Source organism: Grampus griseus (genome assembly GCF_964374135.1).
Source record: "Grampus griseus genome assembly, chromosome: 1".
Classification (NCBI taxonomy): domain Eukaryota; kingdom Metazoa; phylum Chordata; class Mammalia; order Artiodactyla; family Delphinidae; genus Grampus; species Grampus griseus.
In genome coordinates this window covers 30,051,461-30,069,594 of record NC_139017.1, presented here as the reverse complement: position 1 = coordinate 30,069,594, position 18,134 = coordinate 30,051,461, and the positions used below count along the sequence as shown (strand labels likewise).

Here is an 18,134-nt window from a genome sequence, read left to right as displayed (position 1 = left end):
TCAGTTATTAAATATCCACTAAATCTGCCAAGTGATACGTTAGTTTCTCTAGGGACACAAGGGAAACCAGAACCAGATCTTCTTACAGAGCCAAAAAGATTAAAAAAAAAAAAAAAAAATAAGCACACATGCAAGCAGTATCTGCAGCTGGAATCAATGGTTCCCTCCTTCAGTTTACTTAACATACAGAAGCGTTTTGCTTTGGAACCAAACTCCCCAGGGACTTTCCTCTTTCTGCTTTTTAACTTGTGACTATATAAACTACTAAGCCTGTCATCTTAAAAAAAACATTTATAATCATTTTTAATGTAAAGAGCTGGAAGTTTCGTGGAGAGAAAATAAGATGCTTTATTGCTTGCATAATGTTTACACATTTGTAAAACACTTCTACGTGTGTAATCATATACAATTGTCACAATAATCCTCTGAAGTGGCTATTCCTAGCACCTCCATATGTGAGGTGAAAAAGGCTCAGGGAGTTTAAAAGATTCCCTAAGTTCACAAAGCCACAGAAGTGTGGCCCACTGCCTTGAAGACTCGGGCTACAGGGCCCATATTCCAACCCAGTAGGGAAGTCACCTTCTATAGTTTGTAAAACACAGGAGTTGGGGTTACACAGACTTGATTTCAAATCCTGACACCACCATTTTCTATCTGTGCGATCTTGGGCCAAGTCTTTACCCTCTCTGGGCCTCATTCCCCTAATATGTAGAATGAGGGAACAGTACCCCCTCATAGGACTGTTACAAAAATCAAATAAAATCACACATGGGAAACTGTGTTCTCAAAGCATTCACCTTCCCTTGTCTGCCTTTATCTACCCATTGTTCACCTCCTCTGCCTTCTTTCCTTGCACCACCCTTAGTTCAAACACACTTGCTTTTTTTCTTGCCTGGACTGGGCAGGTCTCCCTTGCTCAACGGTGAGGAGTTTAACAATCATTTGATGTAGTGTGTTTCACACAGAGTGTATTTCCATAGCAAGAATTAGTCCATAGGTAAATGAGGGAATTATGTCAGACCAACATAGAAGCCCCATAGGTTCATGCACAATATTTCTTAGCACGCTACATTTTGTGCCACCACAATACAACAGCCAAACACAAAGTATACACATAGTGGATGCAGCAAGCACTGGAGGAATGTAGCACTGTTCACATGACCCATTCTTCCTCTTGGCTCAGTCTGGCTAAATGCTAGGTTTCAAAAGGGTTTATTGCACATTTCTCTCATATATTTGTACAAAACAAACAAGCAAACACTAGATAAGGAGCCAGAACCATTTCATGGTAAGCCTGTCACTGCTCCTCTACCTGCAAATTCTGCTGCTAACGTCCCTCTGTCCTTGTTTTCATAATTCAGCAGACAATACTTCCTTATATACTCTTCCATCAAGCCACCCTCGCCTGTATTTTCTAAAGGTAAAGTCTTGTATTACTGTGTTATTTCTTTACTTATAGGGAAGTTAGCATGTTTTTATAGACATGCTAGAAGTTTTAATAAGTTTTTTTGGTTTTTGCTTAATTATAACATTAAATGTTTTGGTGGTTAAAACATTTTGAGTGATCTATTCCAATTCTATTTCCTTCAAAATGCCAGTTATTTTTAGTGTGTGATTTTGCAGAGTGTGGGGCTTTTTTAGTGGAACTTATTATGCCACAGCAGAAATGTCTATATTTTGCTTTGTTGTGTGGGTATTTCTGATATACTCAGGCACCACAGATTGATGGAATAGATGGTATAAATAAATTGTTTTCATTGCACTTACTTGACTCTCTTTGTTAAAATTCAACTCAGCACCTCATCTGCATGGTTAAGAATGTACAATTTCCCACGAAGATGCTACCAAGAAGGGTAATTCTTTTTCATAAATATGCTCAACAAAATGCTTATAAAATTTTTTATAAGCATAAAATAAGGCTCATATATAGTGTTCAAATAAACGTAGGCAGTACTGGCCTAGCTCCACAACTTTAAGTAGCTTGTGTTTTAGTATGTAAAATGATTCAATTTTCAAATCAGCTAAAAAGACATTGCAAGAAGAGCATCTTCAGCTATAAAATCTGTCATATGAGTAATTTCTAAGGTAAAGAAATAAATTCAAAAATTTTAAAAGTGTTTACTCTTATACCTAGCATACTTAATTGGCAATAAAATGAAACATATGGGTTTTTTTGTTTGTTTTTTTAATTTTATTGTATTTATTTATTTTTGGCTGCGTTGGGTCTTCGTTGCTGTGCGTGGGCTTTCTCTAGTTGCTGCGAGTGGGGGCTACTCTTCATTGCGGTGCAGGGGCTTCTCACTGTGGTGACTTCTCTTGTTGCAGAGCACAAGTTCTAGGCGCGCAGGCTTCAGTAGTTGCGGTTCGCGGGCTTTGTTGCTCCGCAGCATGTGGGATCTTCCCGGACCAGGGATCGAACCCCTGTCTCCTGCATTGGCAGGCGAATTCTTAACCACTGCACCACCAGGGAAGCCCAAACATATGGTTTTAATGTGCATTTATTTTTTGACATGGGAAAATAACCTTTCCAGGCCTTGGTTTCCTCATAGGAAAACAAGAATTTTTTAAAATTGAGTAAGGGACCTCCCTGGTGATCCTGTGTTAAAGAATCAACCTTACAATGCAGGGTATACGGGTTGGATCCCTGGTCAGGGAACTAAGATCTCACATGTCGCAGGGCAACTAAGCCCGCACGCCACAACTACTGAGCTAGAGAGCCTGAGTGCTGCAAACTACAGAGCCCACACGCTCTGGAACCTGCGCGCCACAACTACAAGAGCCCATGTGCCCTGGAGCCTGCACGCTGTAACTAGAGAGGAGAAAACCCGCACGCCACAACTAGAGAAGAGAAAAACCTGCACACCACAACTAAGGAGAAGCTCGCCTGCCACAACGAAAGATTCTGCATGCCTCAATGAAGATCCGGTGTGCCCCAACTAAGACCCAATGCGACCCAAAATAAATTAAATAAATAATAAACAAATATTTAAAAATAATAAATAATAAAAAATTTAATAAGTGCACCATCAATTTTATGAGGTTTTACACATACACATATATATATACAAGAAATTCACTGTAAAACTGTTGATCCTCCAATCTTGGAATTGTAAAGTGCTCTGATAAAGAATATATGATTGTCATCACTGATTCTTTACCCCCAACACTTCTAGCAAAATTACCTAGCACAAAACAATTGTTCAGTAAATATTTACTAAATTAAATTGAACTATTTACATAATTAATGTGGCAGAATTTCTCAATTATATTATTTAAAAGAAACTAGATTTATTCCTAGAAAGCAAATAGGCTGCTTCTAAAATAAAACAAGAAACGTATATTTCAAAAGAAAAAAAAAAACTTTTTCCCTATTACTATCTTACAGATTAAAAATAAAAGGTTTTGGATGTCGTTGTTAAGTTGGTTAGAATTTGATTTGGTCGCAAGTAACAGAAAATCCAAATCATAGTATCTTAAAGAAGACATAAAGATGGCAATAAAACTACTCTGTATGATATTATAATGATGGATACATGTCGTTATGTATTTGTTCAAACCACAGAAGGTACAACGTCAACAGTGAACCCTAAGGTAACCTATGAACTTTGGTTGACTATGATGCATCAGTATAGGTTTATCTTTTGTAAAAATCTACCACTCTGATGAGTAATGTTGATAATAAGGTTGGTTATGTAGGGTAGGGATTATATGGGAAATCTCTGTACCTTCCTCTCAATTTTGTTGTAAACCTAAAACTGCTCTAAAAAAATCTTTAAAAAATATAGAAGAAGAATTCTTAATTTTTAATTTTTCTCTAACATAGAACTATGTAGGCAGGTCAGGTTTGTATGCTGACTCTATAATCATCAGGGACCCAGGTTCATTCCCTTTTGTTGTTCTGCCATCCATAATTCCCAGCTTCTACCTCCTGGCCAAGATGACTGCATTCTAGCCAGGAAGAGTAAGAAAAGGAAAAAAGAAAGGTATACTCCCTTTCTTTAAGGGCACTTCCCAGATATACACCTCTTCTGTTTACATCTCATTGGCCAGAATATATCAAATGGCCATGCCTAGCTGCCTGGGAGCCTGAGAAATGCAATCTTTATTCTAGTGGCCATGTGCCTAGATGAAAATGCAGAGTGCTATTACTACAGAAGAAGAGGAAAAGAAATATCAAGGACAGAGGGGTTTACCACAGTTTTATAAAGTGATAATGAGCTTTGGGTCAAACAAATCAATACGGTACAAGTCAAACAAATCATAGTGTACAAGTAAGTTAATTAGTTTCTAGTAAACTTTCAGAGTAAGACAGCAATGAGGAATGCTAGAACACATTTCCAAAAGATAAAGTCCTTTTGATTGAAGCCATTGAAAGTCTCATCCCAAATGACCTATACTAAGACATCTTCAAGTCAGTTAATCAGTTCAAATCAGTTAAAAGAAATGTTATGAAAAGAATATACAACTGCATAAAAACAAGATTTAAGATGAAAAGAGAAATTCATTTTAAATTATCTTTCTATACTATTCTAAATGAATAGTAACTTTTCTGGTTAAAATCAATTATATCTCTATTCTTACCTTAAGAATAGAATGAGTGCTCTATATTCACTAACATTTTCCAAACATAAATGTACTAAAAATAAAAGAATGGAAAGACTAAATAAAAGTCAAGGAAAGACAATAAATATTCTAATTTGAGAGAGTCTGGAATATTCTTTAAAACATTTACAAGATTCTTTAAGAGATGTGGACTGCCTGTCCCATCCCAGTAGCCCCAAAAGCAGTTACTTTATAGATTCAAAACAAATAAAACTGAATTCATTTTTAAATGTGCTATTATTTTTAATTTTTTTATTCATTAAGCTTCATCACTACCATCACCCAAAAGAGTCAATTATGGAGGTTTCACTTTAACTGTAAACTTGGAAGCTAAGGATAGAAAGGACTTTAAAGACCTCCCCATTATTAAAAAGGTAGCTCAGAAATCCAAACAAAAATAACAGAATTTTGGTTAGACATAAATCTAAGTGGTCATGTAGTTCATAGGTCAAACCATTCCTAACTGCAATCAAATCTCTTTAAAAGTTCACAAAATCTCCAAAGAAGATATGAAAATAGCCAATAAGCAAAAGATGCTCAATCATTTGGGAAATGCAAATCAAAACCACAAAGAGATGTCACTTCATACCCATTAGTATAACTACTATCAAAAATAACAAGTGTTGGTGAGAATGTGAAGAAGTTGTAACCTTTGTGCACTGCTGGTACGAATGTAAAATAGTGTAGCCACTATGAAAAACAACATGGTGGTTCCTCAAAAAATTAGAAATACGATAACCATATGATCCAGCAATTCCGATTCTGGGAATTAAAAGCATGGACTTGAACAGATATTTATACACCAATGTTCATTGCAGCATTAGCACAACAGTCAAAGGTGGAAGTAACTGAAATGCCCATCCATGTATGAAAGGATAAACAAAATGTGGTATATACATCCAATGGAGTATTTTTCAGCCTTAAAAAGGAAGAAAATTCTGACACATGCTATAACATGGGTGCACCTTGAGGAAATTATACTAAGTGAAATAAGCCAGCCACAAAAGAACAAATACTGTATAATTCCACTTATATGAGGTACAAAGAGTACTGAAATTCACAGAGACAGAGAGTAGAAGGGTGATTGTCAGGGGTTGAGGGAGAGGAGAATGGGGAACTGCTGTTTAATGGGTATAGAGTTTCAGCTTGGGAAGATGATAAAAGTTCTGGAGATGGATGGTGGTGAGAGTTGCAGAACATTGTGAATGTACTTTATGCCACTGAACTATACATGTAAAAATGTTTAAAATGGTGAATTTTATGTTAGATGTATTTTACCACAAAGAAAAAAGAAAAAGAAAGAATGATAGACCCATTTGAGCAATATGAAAAAAATGATAAAGCTCATGGAGTAAAATATGCCATTATTTTAAGGACCTAGGACAAATTATCATTTTATTTACCTTTATTTTACCTTTATCTTCCTTAAAAGTACTTATACACACTAAAGAATTTATATCTTAAATGATATATTTTCTGAGATTTGCTTCAAAATAACCAACTGGGGGAAATCTGAAGTGAGGAAGCATAAATGAAACCAGATCTACCAGCAGTTAAGAATTGTTGACACGACGTGATGGGTACATGAAGATTCTTTATATTATTTTTCTCTACTTTTGTATTTGTTTGAATTGTGTATGATGAAAAATTTTTAATATTTATTGTACATTTACCATATGAAACAGCTTTAAACAAAATCATCAAGAACCAATGAAGAGCAGCAAATTCTAAATTCTAAAATATGTATAAGAAAGACAAATTTTAAAGGGAAATCCTCCTTATATGTCATCACTTCCACTTACAGAGAAATTCTTTGGGGGCAGCATTTATAGGTAATAGTTAACATATATTAAATGTTTCCTACTTATCCAAGCTTTACATGCACTATTTATAATAACTTATCATTATTATTATTACTATCTCCATTTTTCAGAGGAGGAAACTGGGACTCAAAGAGGCAAAGTAATTTCATTCAAGTTCACAAGTATTAAGTAAATTTTAAGTCTACGGAAGGAGACATTTGGTTTTCTAAGGGATAAGATCAACACTCTTGCCTCCTCTGTCTCCATAAATCTCTGAAGACTTTCAACATTAGCTTAGCTCAATTTAGTTCATTTATTGAGTACTTACTAAGTGTCAGAAGCTGGGCACTTTGGGCACTGTGCTAAGCACTCAGAACAGCAAACAGAAGATACATATCAACATAATATTTATTTCAGAAACCAGATGACCCAATATAAATAAATTTTCCTAACACCCAGTTCTTCCCTTTTCACAGCAGTAATCACTCTATGATAAGTTGTCTGACATCTGTTCTCACCACTGTAATATAAGCTCAGTGAGGGCTCAAACCCTATCTATCTAGACCACAACTCTATCCCCAATGCCCACACAAGGCTCAATCAGAGCTGAGGCTCAATGTATGTATGGCGTACAGAACTGAATTTTGAGTGCGCTGTCAATTCACTAACTTAAATGGAAGCAACACAGTGAAGAGGCAAGAATATGGTCTTTGGATCAAGCATTCATTCATTTATTCACCCACTGATTCATGTGCTTAGGCACTCAATATTCAGAAACAGCTATTATGTGCCATTTTTCTAGGTGCTGGGAACACAGCACTGAAAAATAGGAGTCTCCACCCTCGTGGAGCTCACCAGCTCTGTTACTAATTCCTGAGCAATCTTGGGCAGTCACTTAGTCTGCATAAGTCACTTTCAGCTTTCTTATTAGAAAAACAGGATGCTAATAATCAACGTGCAACATATTTTAAGGAAATCAGGTAATACAGATAAAAGCCTTGACACTCAATAAATAACAACTATTCTAATTAACAATAAACCAAAAGTCAAAACCCAAAATACTAAATATAAAACAGAGCAAGTGACAAATGGCATTAATTTCCAGAGGAAATGCAACTAAAAAAAGTTCAGCAAGAGAAATATTATTAATAATATGTTCTATGTGTACTTAATTTTCTTCAAAATGCTTTGGTATACATCATTTTAAATATTAAAGGTGAAAATTTTCCCTAGATTTCTGTACTAGAGAAAAACTTTCTACTGAACCAGTTTGCCTAACATTCAAAAGCTTCTGTGTGGCCAAAGATGGTTATGTAGATTTATATTGGTCTTGACATCTTCCAGCAATGACCAAATGGGGGAAAGCATGTTAGCTGGACCTCTACATGACCTACAGCCATGGGGACACTCAGCAAGCAGGGAAGACTTGGCAAGGAGAGTTTTGCAAAGTTTATTCTTGCAAGGAACCTCAGTAACTTCCACAATTCCCAAAAAGAGTCTGTATTACCTGTCAATCACTCTCAGTCAAACATTCTCACTTATACTTCATCTTTCCAATGATTCTGTAAAGTAGTCTCCAGGAGAAGTTAACACACTTGCCCAAACTTACACAGCCAGTTGGGGGCAGAGCAGGAATTCACATCTAGCCCTTCTGACTTGGAGACTCTGTCACTCCGTCATGAACTACTACTTTCCCTAGACTACTGCCTTCCTTTCAACATTCTGAGACGTATGAAAGAGAAGTGAGCTTAAAAACAATGGATTTCTTTATAACCCAATTTTAAACTCTGAACAAGGATTCCAACCACTTTAAATCCCTTTTACCCAGGGCTTCTGGTTTTCCCTCAGTCTTATTAGGAATTGGAATGGCTATGATGCATGTTTGAGACACCATAAGATAGAAATTAATTGGAATACTTTCAACATCAGCAAATCATCTGAGATGCTGCGAGTGCACTTCCTGGAATATTCATGGCATATGCAGACTTTAGTCTTACTGAAAGACAGCCCCTATCATCTGACCTCTGGAGGGCCAGCCTCTGCAGACAACTTAAAGTCTCCATAGGATGAAAAATAACAAAACATCAACCCTTGGTGTCATTTATTATAATATCTCCTAATATCTCCTTAGCAGACCATGGTCCTCCTTTAAAACCTTACATCTGTATTATTATTTTAAAAAATTGTTTGTTGGGCCCTACTTTGTTGCAAGCACTGCATGCCAAGTCTCAAGCTAAGTCTAGCATTTTCTTTTATCTCTTCTCTTGGGTTTGATGCTGTTTTTCCAAAGGTCTTTATTCCATAATCACTATGCTATCAAATATAATAGCCACTAGCCACAGGGGGCTATTTAAATTTAAATTATAATTAATTAAAATTAAATATAATTTATAATTCAAGTCCTTGGTCACATCAGCCACATTTCAAGCGTTCAACTACCCTCTGTGGCTAGTAGCTACTATACTGGACAGTACACAGAATATTTCCATCAAGATAGAAAGCTCTATTGGACAGTGTTGCCACAGAGCATCAAATTCTGGGTTTTCATCAGCCTAGAACTTCCAGTCAGGATCAAATCAAAGACAGAACTACTACCAGGGTAGGTCAGTCAGTCTAGTTCCCAATCTTATCATTCCTGGGGCTCCAAATGCTAAACTATAGTTGAAGGGAAAAGGGAATCTAGTAATCTATTTATACTGGGTGATTAAATACCCTGGAATAATCCATAGATGCCACAGAGTAACCAGGATGCTGATTTCTTACTGAAACTGAACTACAAACACAAGACTTACTGCATTTATTTTAAGAGAGAGACACACACACACCACAGAAAGACAAATAAAGACCTGAATTCAACCTGTGTGACCTTAGACAAATCATGTTACTTACTTCTCTGATCTTAAATTTCATAATCTGCAAAAATTAAAAAGTAGATAAATTCTTAGTTTCCTTTTACCTCTGAAATTCCAGAATGCAAAGGCTTTATTGAGTTTACATAATACCTAAGTAACTATGCAGACTTCAAAGATATATTAGATAATAATTCAAAGGGCTTATTAAAAATAGAAGCTAGCTATATTGAACTAATAACATAAGACAGGACACTCATTGTGTCATAAAATGGTATTACCAAATCATCTTACAGAATCTGCCTTTTCAACTACCAGAAAGACATGACTGGAAGTGGTTAAAATGTTCACATTTTCACCTTTATCAAAAAATATAGCAACATACTGGACCCCATGGAACATACAAGGTGTTTCATTAAATAAATAGTACTAATAAAAGAATAGTTATTAGAATTATATAATGTAACTATTATATATTATAAATTATGTTATAATTATATAATTATTATTATAGCATTTTTGAGACATTCATTGAGGGTCTAACATAGGCTACCTCATTTTATCATCAAACAGCTCTATGAAGGAAATGTTTCCTTATTTTTTGTCATTTTATACATAAGGAAACTGAAATGAAAGGAGTTAGGTTGCTAAACCACAACTGCAGAGCTAAACAATGGCAGAGCCATGACTTAGAACCAAAACCGCCCAACTACAATGCACATGCTTCTACTTCAGCACACTGACTCCTTAAGAAAATTTTACTTGCTAATCACCAGAAAGAACCTAACATAAGAAGGCTTCTAGACTATTCTTAAGAACGCAGCTAGAACAAAGCTGCCATTTTCCTACATAGTTTTCTGGAAGACAGAGCAACTTCTCTCCCTGGATAGGCCCCTCAGTCAAAATTTTTTCTAGCCTAGGCCAGGTGGCAATTTTAATGGAGCTGAAATAACCTTCATGATTGTCTATTAGAGTTCCAATGTCCTGAGACCTTTGTTAATTGAATTAGACACAAGACAAAGGAAATTAAAAAGAGGGAAAGTTAAATTTTCATATTGCCTTGGGCAAATGGCAGAGAAGTGGGTCTTTTTTTCCCTAAGGAACTGCATACCCACATTCACATTTACAATTATTTTATAATTAGATTGATATCTTGTAAGATAGAAGCCTCTGTAACTCTGACATTCAAATGCCTCCTTTTCACAGCTATGAAAGGCGGAGCAAGGGCCAACTACTTGTGTTGCTTGTTTTCCACAATATCATTTTCAAGGAGACTTAATATTTATTAAGTCACTAAACTATCCAAACCCAAAATATTTTCATATTCTCTGCAGTGATCACATTCCATCAACCATACTACTGAAATATACCCTGCTTTCCATCACTCAATAGAGCCACAAAGGCTATTATAAGGCAATAAAATTCCTTCACAGCTTCTCCTTTCTACATCTGCACTCTCCTCTGATCCATTAGATTTGGGGAGGTTGGAGGTGAGAAACGGAAATAAAATTCAGGCCACAAATTCTTATCTTAATCCCACAAATAGTACTGATACGCAACAACTGGTGAGGAAAAAGCTCCACCATGAAAGGCTTTCTTGCTCCGAACTCAAGTTAATTATTACCCAAAATTCAACATTAAATTATTACTCATAAAATGTCTCTATCTACTTCTCAGAAGTATCATAGATGGTGGTCCTATCCTATCTCAGGATGCATTTGTGTCACTGAGGGAAAAACAGGTCTGCATTTGATTCAAACAGATTAAATTCATATTTATAGTAGACAACATCCTTTAGTCTAGGAAGGTGCTTTCAAATAATGCATAGAGAAGACACTCCATTTTGGAATTTTTTAGAAATGGAATCTTTCTGATGCCCGCCTCCCATCTGAGCCCCTAATTTAGAAATCTGAGGGGCCTAAATACCTTTTGTGATTATCCATTTGCAAACATTCCTTCCTTTTCTAACAGGCCTTTCTCTGGTTATCACTTAGAAATATTCTTTACTGTACTAACATGTAGCTGCACCCTATACCCAGACAGATCAAGATAACTAAGGTTCAAAAATGTCAAAGGCTATTTTTGATAATGGAGTTCGAGGAGGGAGGAATGTGACACCTTCAAGGTTGACCACACTGGACAATCCTGAAGTGACAAATGCACTGAGTTAGTGCCAAAAATGTCAGCTAACTCACCCCTAAGAAACTAGTGATGTCTGTGACTAAATCTTTTCCAAAGAAGAAAACTAGTCACTCCCCTCTCTTGCAAATATATCTGTTTTCACAGAACAGACTTACTTCAGAAAAAGCTTTCAAAGGCAATGTCTAGGTCAAGCCAATCAGCAGAGGTCATCTGCCTACTGGGCTGATAGCTCCCATTACACCTTTATGTAAGAAAGGCCAGTGGTCCCATCTTACTCTGCAAAAAACAGAGCAGTCTTAATCTTTCAAGACTAACCTTCTGCCACTACCACAATATAATACCGAGTTTAAAAGCACCTGAATGTCTGTGTATAACAGGTACTCAAACAAGATGGTACCTGCTCTCATATCCAAAAGACATCATTTTCTCTTTCACAACTAAAATGAGCAGCATCTCAGGGAAAATTACATCTTCACCCTAGGTCTTTTTTTAAAATATTTATTTGGCTGCATGGGGTCTCAGTTGTGGCACACGGGATCTTTAGTTGCGGCATGCGGTACCTAGTTCTCTGACCAGGGATCAAACCTGGGCCCTCTGCATTGGGAGTACAGAGTCTTAACCGCTGGGCCACCAGGGAAGTCCCCACTTAAGTCGTTTTTGAAAAGTGAAAAGGAGGAAGCAAACGGAATGAGAGTGACTAGATGGAAAATGAAGAGAGAGGAGGGGAAGAGAGAATGGGTAAGGGAAAAGGTGGGGGGGAGGGGAGAGGCACAGTGAACTTTATAGGTTTGCTATTTCCAAAATATGTGTTCATTCCACTAAAACAGTGAATGAGGAAAATATTTTCATTTTCTTTTCTGACAACCGGAAGATAAACTGTTGCTGCAATAATAACAGAAATTATTGGTCATTTTGAGCATTCTTGCTAGTAAGAAGCCAGCATTCCAGCCAATATGAAATATTGGCCCCAAGGTGCCCTAGAAATTTTGTTTTTCAAATGCAGGAACGTCAGCTTCTGGACAAAAAGTGATGTATACTGTCTAGTGGGCAGCATGCTGGCCAGACACCAAATTTACAATGTGTCTCCTTGTAACCCTGGGTTCTAGCTCAGCGATCCTTTACAGCCAGTACCACCCCCAGGAATGAGAGTTTTACCCAAAGCAGACCAAGAATGACAGTAGTGTTTGAGTTCTGAGTTTTCACCTCTACATACTTTTCACCTCACTACATTTCAAGAAGCTAGTCTGAATCCAAGGTGAGTTGGAGCTAGGTGGGTCTCTTCTTAAAGAAGTTGATTATTTCTATTCCCTTCTAGTTAAGGTCTATCTGAAGGGAGCTTAGGAAACCCCAGAAATAAAAGTGGTTAAGCTTCACATTTTATAAACTTTTGAATGTTTTCAAATACATAAAATGACATAACCACACTAACTTAATCACTTGCTTATAAAAAAAAAGCAGCATTATAAATTGAAAAATTTGTAAGGAAAATATTTTGTCCATATGGATTTTTTTAATGTACCTCTTATATCAAATGAAGCCTACAGAGAGCCCTCACATTAAGCCAAAAAGGTACTGGCAAATATCCAAGACTGATTTGCAGGTACCAACCCTGATTGTGAGGCAGTGTTGAGACAGGCTGGGACCTGGGACCCTTTGCTGCAGTGCTTGCACCTGGATGAACGTCTCCTGCAGCAACAGAATACAAAGAAACTATAAGGGACTAAAAATAACTGTGTGCATGTGCAGCTGGGGCAAATTATGAACAAGATACAAAAAGACCAAAAACCCAACTGCCACTTATGAGGCGTTCAGAGCAAAAGCAGGGTGCTGTGCATGATCCCTGTACCCAGCATCACCAAGGGAGTGGGCAGACCACCCAAGCCATACCTCCAGTCCAGTCTCCTGGACCCGCCCCTACCCTCACCCCATTTAAGGGACCAGCTCACCCTCCACTCAGGCAGCAAGCAAGGGGAACTGTTCCTTGTTTTCACCCCCCTGTGCTGCAGTGGGCATCCCAATAAACCCTTGCCTGAATTTCTCATCTGGCCTCTTATCAATTTCTATTGATTAAGGAGTCCAAGAACCCTGGTCGGTAACAGTGTTACTAATGCCTGTAGCCCTCACTATGGCAGCACTCACTCTGCCTGGAGGATCATAGTTCTACCCACTGAAAATACATTTTTCCCAAACATCGCTAAGGAATTCTCCATGGAAAAAAGATCCCTGGAACTTTCCCATTATTTTGAGGAATTCCAATAATCCATATGAGGATAATCATAATGGAGAGACATCAGATGAACACAAGAAATTCACAAATCCCAGCTCTTTTCTGTGCATCACACTTTGACAACCATTCACTGTTTTCTCTGCCGCACAAGAATATTCCTAAACCTCATTCATAATCTACCGAGAAAAAATGGAAACAGCACATGCATATCTTTAGTAGGTATAAACCATCAGAATCCTGGGCAGTAAACAAGAGGTGGCTTGCAGGGAGGGGAAGTGGTGAGAACACAGAACCCACTTTAAGAACTGTGTTTCAACAGTGAACTAGAAGTGGAAAATTGGCATGAATCAATAAAACAGCAATTTCTCTAACTATTCTCTTCACTGATACTAAGCAATGCACTGTGAGGCTGAAGCTCTTTCCTAACCTTTGACTGACTTCATGATTAATAAGCATTTGTAACAAGTCGCTTATTCTTTCATGCAGGTTGAGCAGTTGACATATGGAGTCAACCTACTCCTTTCCTTTTTACCCCTCTCCAACTATTCTGCTGTTCTTCACATTAAAATCTGGCCTCTACTGAGAAGATATTAAATGTCAAAGCCCACATAAGATACAAAAAACAGAGGTAAAATGGTCATATAACATCATGTTGTATGTCTGTCTACAGACATGGACCATTTGACTTGGTAACCAGCAAATGCTAACCAAGAACAACTGTGTTTCTTTATACAAATTATCTGGTATTTCTTTATATATTATTATTTATATCACAAACAAAAAGATATATGTTCAGAGAATAAAAGGATAGACAGGAAATGCATAAGTAAGCATTATGAGTAAAATTTACTGGTGTCAACTTTTTTCCAACAATGATTTATCAGGGAAATCTTTTCTAGAAATAAATTGTATGTGTCATTACCCTAAACAAAAAGCTAGGAAAAGGAGGGCAAAGAAGTAGCACAAGCAGTTCCAACCTTACCCAACAGAATACAAATGCTTAGAAGAAATGAGGCATTACATTCTCTCCCTGAAGTTATCATAACCTGTTAATTTATAAGTAGCCCTAACGGCAATTTGATGCTAAACAACAATTTATAGAGTGTTTCAAAATTAGCAATATGAAGCTTAGGTACACTAAATCATCCAATAACTATCTATAAAACTCCTAGCCTCATTTTTCACATATTCTCATGATAACTGACTAAATGAGACACAGACTGATGTCATATTAAGTTTATTTCTAATCAAGATTAACTGTTAGGTGTCCAATCAATTCAGCCCCTGATCTTTAATAGGGAAACAGAGAATATAGTGTTTGACCTAACAAAAATAGCTAACTACTGATAATTTTACAGAAGTCCAACTCTCGACATTGCACAAACCTATAAGGTAGAATTTACAATTCTCACATCTTGCATATTACAATATTCAGTCATACAAAACAATAAAGAATATTATAACTTCTTTAAAAAACACATAACTGCCCCTAAGATAGTTCTTCTCAGAACCACATCTATACAGAATGGGCAAATATCCAGTAATTTCAATCAATGTAGGAAAATAACAGTAATAACTTAGGCTCAAGTGGATTATTTTCTTGATTTATCCAGTTGGGATGCTTTAAGACTAAAATAGGCAATTTTTTTTCCCTGTGGGAAAAAAGTTTTACTGTGCTATCCCAGACCCACAAAAGTGCATTCATAGGTACACAATACACTACGGTCTACAAGGCTAGCATTGACAGGATGTCCATGCATATTCACATCAAAGCAATAACAAGATTTCCTCAAACACATATCATCACCACCTCTTAATCATCCTGGCTCACATAGAAGGAGAGTTTTCATTTAGTATAGGTCAAGGTGGAAAGCTTTTCATCTTTATTCATAACCAGTTCTGATCCTCTAGCAAACTCATCCTAGACTCTTCAATGTGCTCACACTAATCAAAATCTTTAACAATTTCCTTCATTTCGAGGTCTGGTTTCCTTTTTACCATTGCTAGTGTTAACTAAAGAAATCTTGCCCCATAAGCACTACAGATAATATGCTAAAGAAAAACAATCCCAGCATAAAAAGCAACAGAAACAAATGGTACAGAAGTTAAATAAAAAATACTGCTTCCTGAATTTTAGGAAGATTGTTGACTATAACCAGAATGAACTCACCTAAGCAACCACTCTGAAGCATACACAATATTCAAATACACCTTTATTATGGTGGCTTTAAAGCTAAGATTTAACTTAAAAAAAACTGGAATTGTTTAATTAAAATTATTAAACCACCCATACATTCACAGCCACATTCACTCTTGCCCCAGAATTGCAAAGTAGTCTATTTTCATTTCTAAAATGTTATACATTTATATAATCATTATAACCTAAATGCTTAGAAGGAGTATAAGAAAAAGCTTCTAAAATCTATTACAGATGCTATAAAATCATGTATGTAACAAACAAAATATGTGGGATGTCCAAACTTGCTGCTATTGCTGACTGCGGATTAATCTATGTAAGATCACCAGGGAAAGTGTGAGAACACAGTATGAGTAGCCTCATTTACTTCACTGTGTCTCTACACATATGCATTACTTGAGAATGTCAGATCATCCTCAAGTATAATGTGCAGTCACTGGGGATTTGGAGAATCCATAAGGCCACAAAATTGATCTGAGGGAAAAAAAATTCAAGGAAGCCAGAAGTTTCCCTTTTTCCACGAAAGTGAAGAAATCCTTACCTTTCTGTACACCAGCATGTTGGGTGATTCATCTGCCACCCCATTGCTGGTCTGCCCATAATTATTCCCCTGGGCCATGTCACCACACACGTGGTCCACTCTTAGATACAAGAATTATCACTCCTCCCTGCAAGAGTCAGAGAGACATCAGTGAGATCCTAATGGTAGTACTTAAGAAGGTTGACTTTTTTTTTTTTTTGCCGATACGCGGGCCTCTCACTGTTGTGGCCTCTCCCGTTGAGGGGCACAGGCTCCGGACGCGCAGGCTCAATGGCCATGGCTCACGGACCCAGCCGCTCCGTGGCATGTGGGATCTTCCCGGACTGGGGCACGAACCCGTGTCCCGTACATCGGCAGGCAGACTCTCAACCACTGCGCCACCAGGGAAGCCCTTAAGAAGGTTGACTCTTGATTCATCTCCCCCATCCACAGCACCCATCCCACAATGGAGCATGCTTAAATGCTGGGGCTGGCTTGCAAGAAATAGCACAGAAATAGATTTAAAAAAAAAAAAAAAAAACTGAATTTACACCTACAGTACTCCCAGGGAATTATAAGTAAGAAATGAATGACAATCTTTTAGTTAAAATAGTCACTTGACTATGGTTTTAATTGACTTGATTTTCTGGGTACTCATTTTTTAAAGTGTTTAAGGCTCACTGAAAAAAAAAAAAAAAAACCACCGTTACCATTTCCATCCTATGAGTTCTCTTCTCTCCCAATACTGCATCTCCACAGTATCTTCGGTGTTTTCCCCGAATGGGCAGAAAGGCAACACCCTGTGGCAGCACACTTTCTCCCAGGTGTCTGGCTAGTTTCCCGCATGCAGGCGCATCAGAGAGGCCCATTCCCCGAGCCATTCTCCAGTCATGTGTTTCGTCTTCATTCCCCTAGGTCTCCCGCACAGAGTCAGGGAGCTTCTCCGACTTTCACCTGCCTGCACTGCCGGCCACTGGCTCCTCTCCCCTCGGCCCACTCGGCTTCGGAAGTCACGGCGTAACCCTGCCCAACCTTTGCAAGAAGGCATCAGAAGGTGTCCCGGAAACAAGACCAGGTGGGAGGTCGGCCCTTTAGGCAATTACCTGGGTCACTGTGAGCAGCACCTAACTGCGGAAGCCTCAGAGTGACCAGGCACTGAGGGGAAAACAAGCAAGCCCAGCTCGCCTGCTTGGCTCTCACGGCGGCAGCAAATGGCAGGCGAGCCCAAGCCGCGCGCGGGAGCCGGGCCAGCGGCAGTGTCAGCCCCGAAGACCGGGTCGCGGGGCTCCGGGGCGCCGCCTCCCCCCAACCCCCACCCCCAGCCACGTACCTTCTCCTGAAGGTCGCGGCCCGAGGCGCCTTCTTCCCGGCGGCTGGGTGCGGCGGTGTCAGCGCGCGGCCAGCTTCATCACCTCCGCGCGGGCACAGGGCTCTGACGGCCCGCGCTCCGCCGCTCCCTCCTTCGCTTCGCTTTGCTCCCGGGCTCTCGGACCACGAGCGCGCGCGGGACCGAGACGCCCGGCCCGTGCGCGCGACTGGGGAGGGAGGAGGGGACTGTCACGTGGGACCCGGCGTCCGTAGGTGCTGGCTAGGGGGCGGGGCTCGGCTCCGCGCGGCCTCGCGGCCCCTCCGGCCCCGCCGCCCCACAGTCTCCTCTGTGGGAAGCTGCCGCCCTGCCCCCAGCGCGCGCAGCCCGGGCCCTTGCACACCCGGGCCGGCGGTGTGCGCGCCGCTGAAGGCCTGGCGATGGGAGTGTAAGCCGGAGAACAGGAAGGGCGATGGGTAGGTGGGTGGA

At 38.9% G+C, this 18,134-nt stretch overlaps 1 protein-coding gene across 1 annotated transcript in view; it reads right to left on the bottom strand.

Annotated features, from left to right (window-relative positions):
* The window catches only part of RGS7 (regulator of G protein signaling 7), a gene marked incomplete at its 5' end in the record, with an annotated part of 606,922 nt that extends 589,068 nt beyond the window's left edge, over positions 1–17,854 (bottom strand). Inside the window, 2 exons of the mRNA XM_082667794.1 lie at positions 16,361–16,487; positions 17,670–17,854. Coding sequence (XP_082523920.1) covers positions 16,361–16,438 — 78 coding nt within the window. The remainder of the gene's footprint in view (positions 1–16,360; positions 16,488–17,669) is intronic.
* Positions 17,855–18,134: the final 280 nt, after the last annotated feature.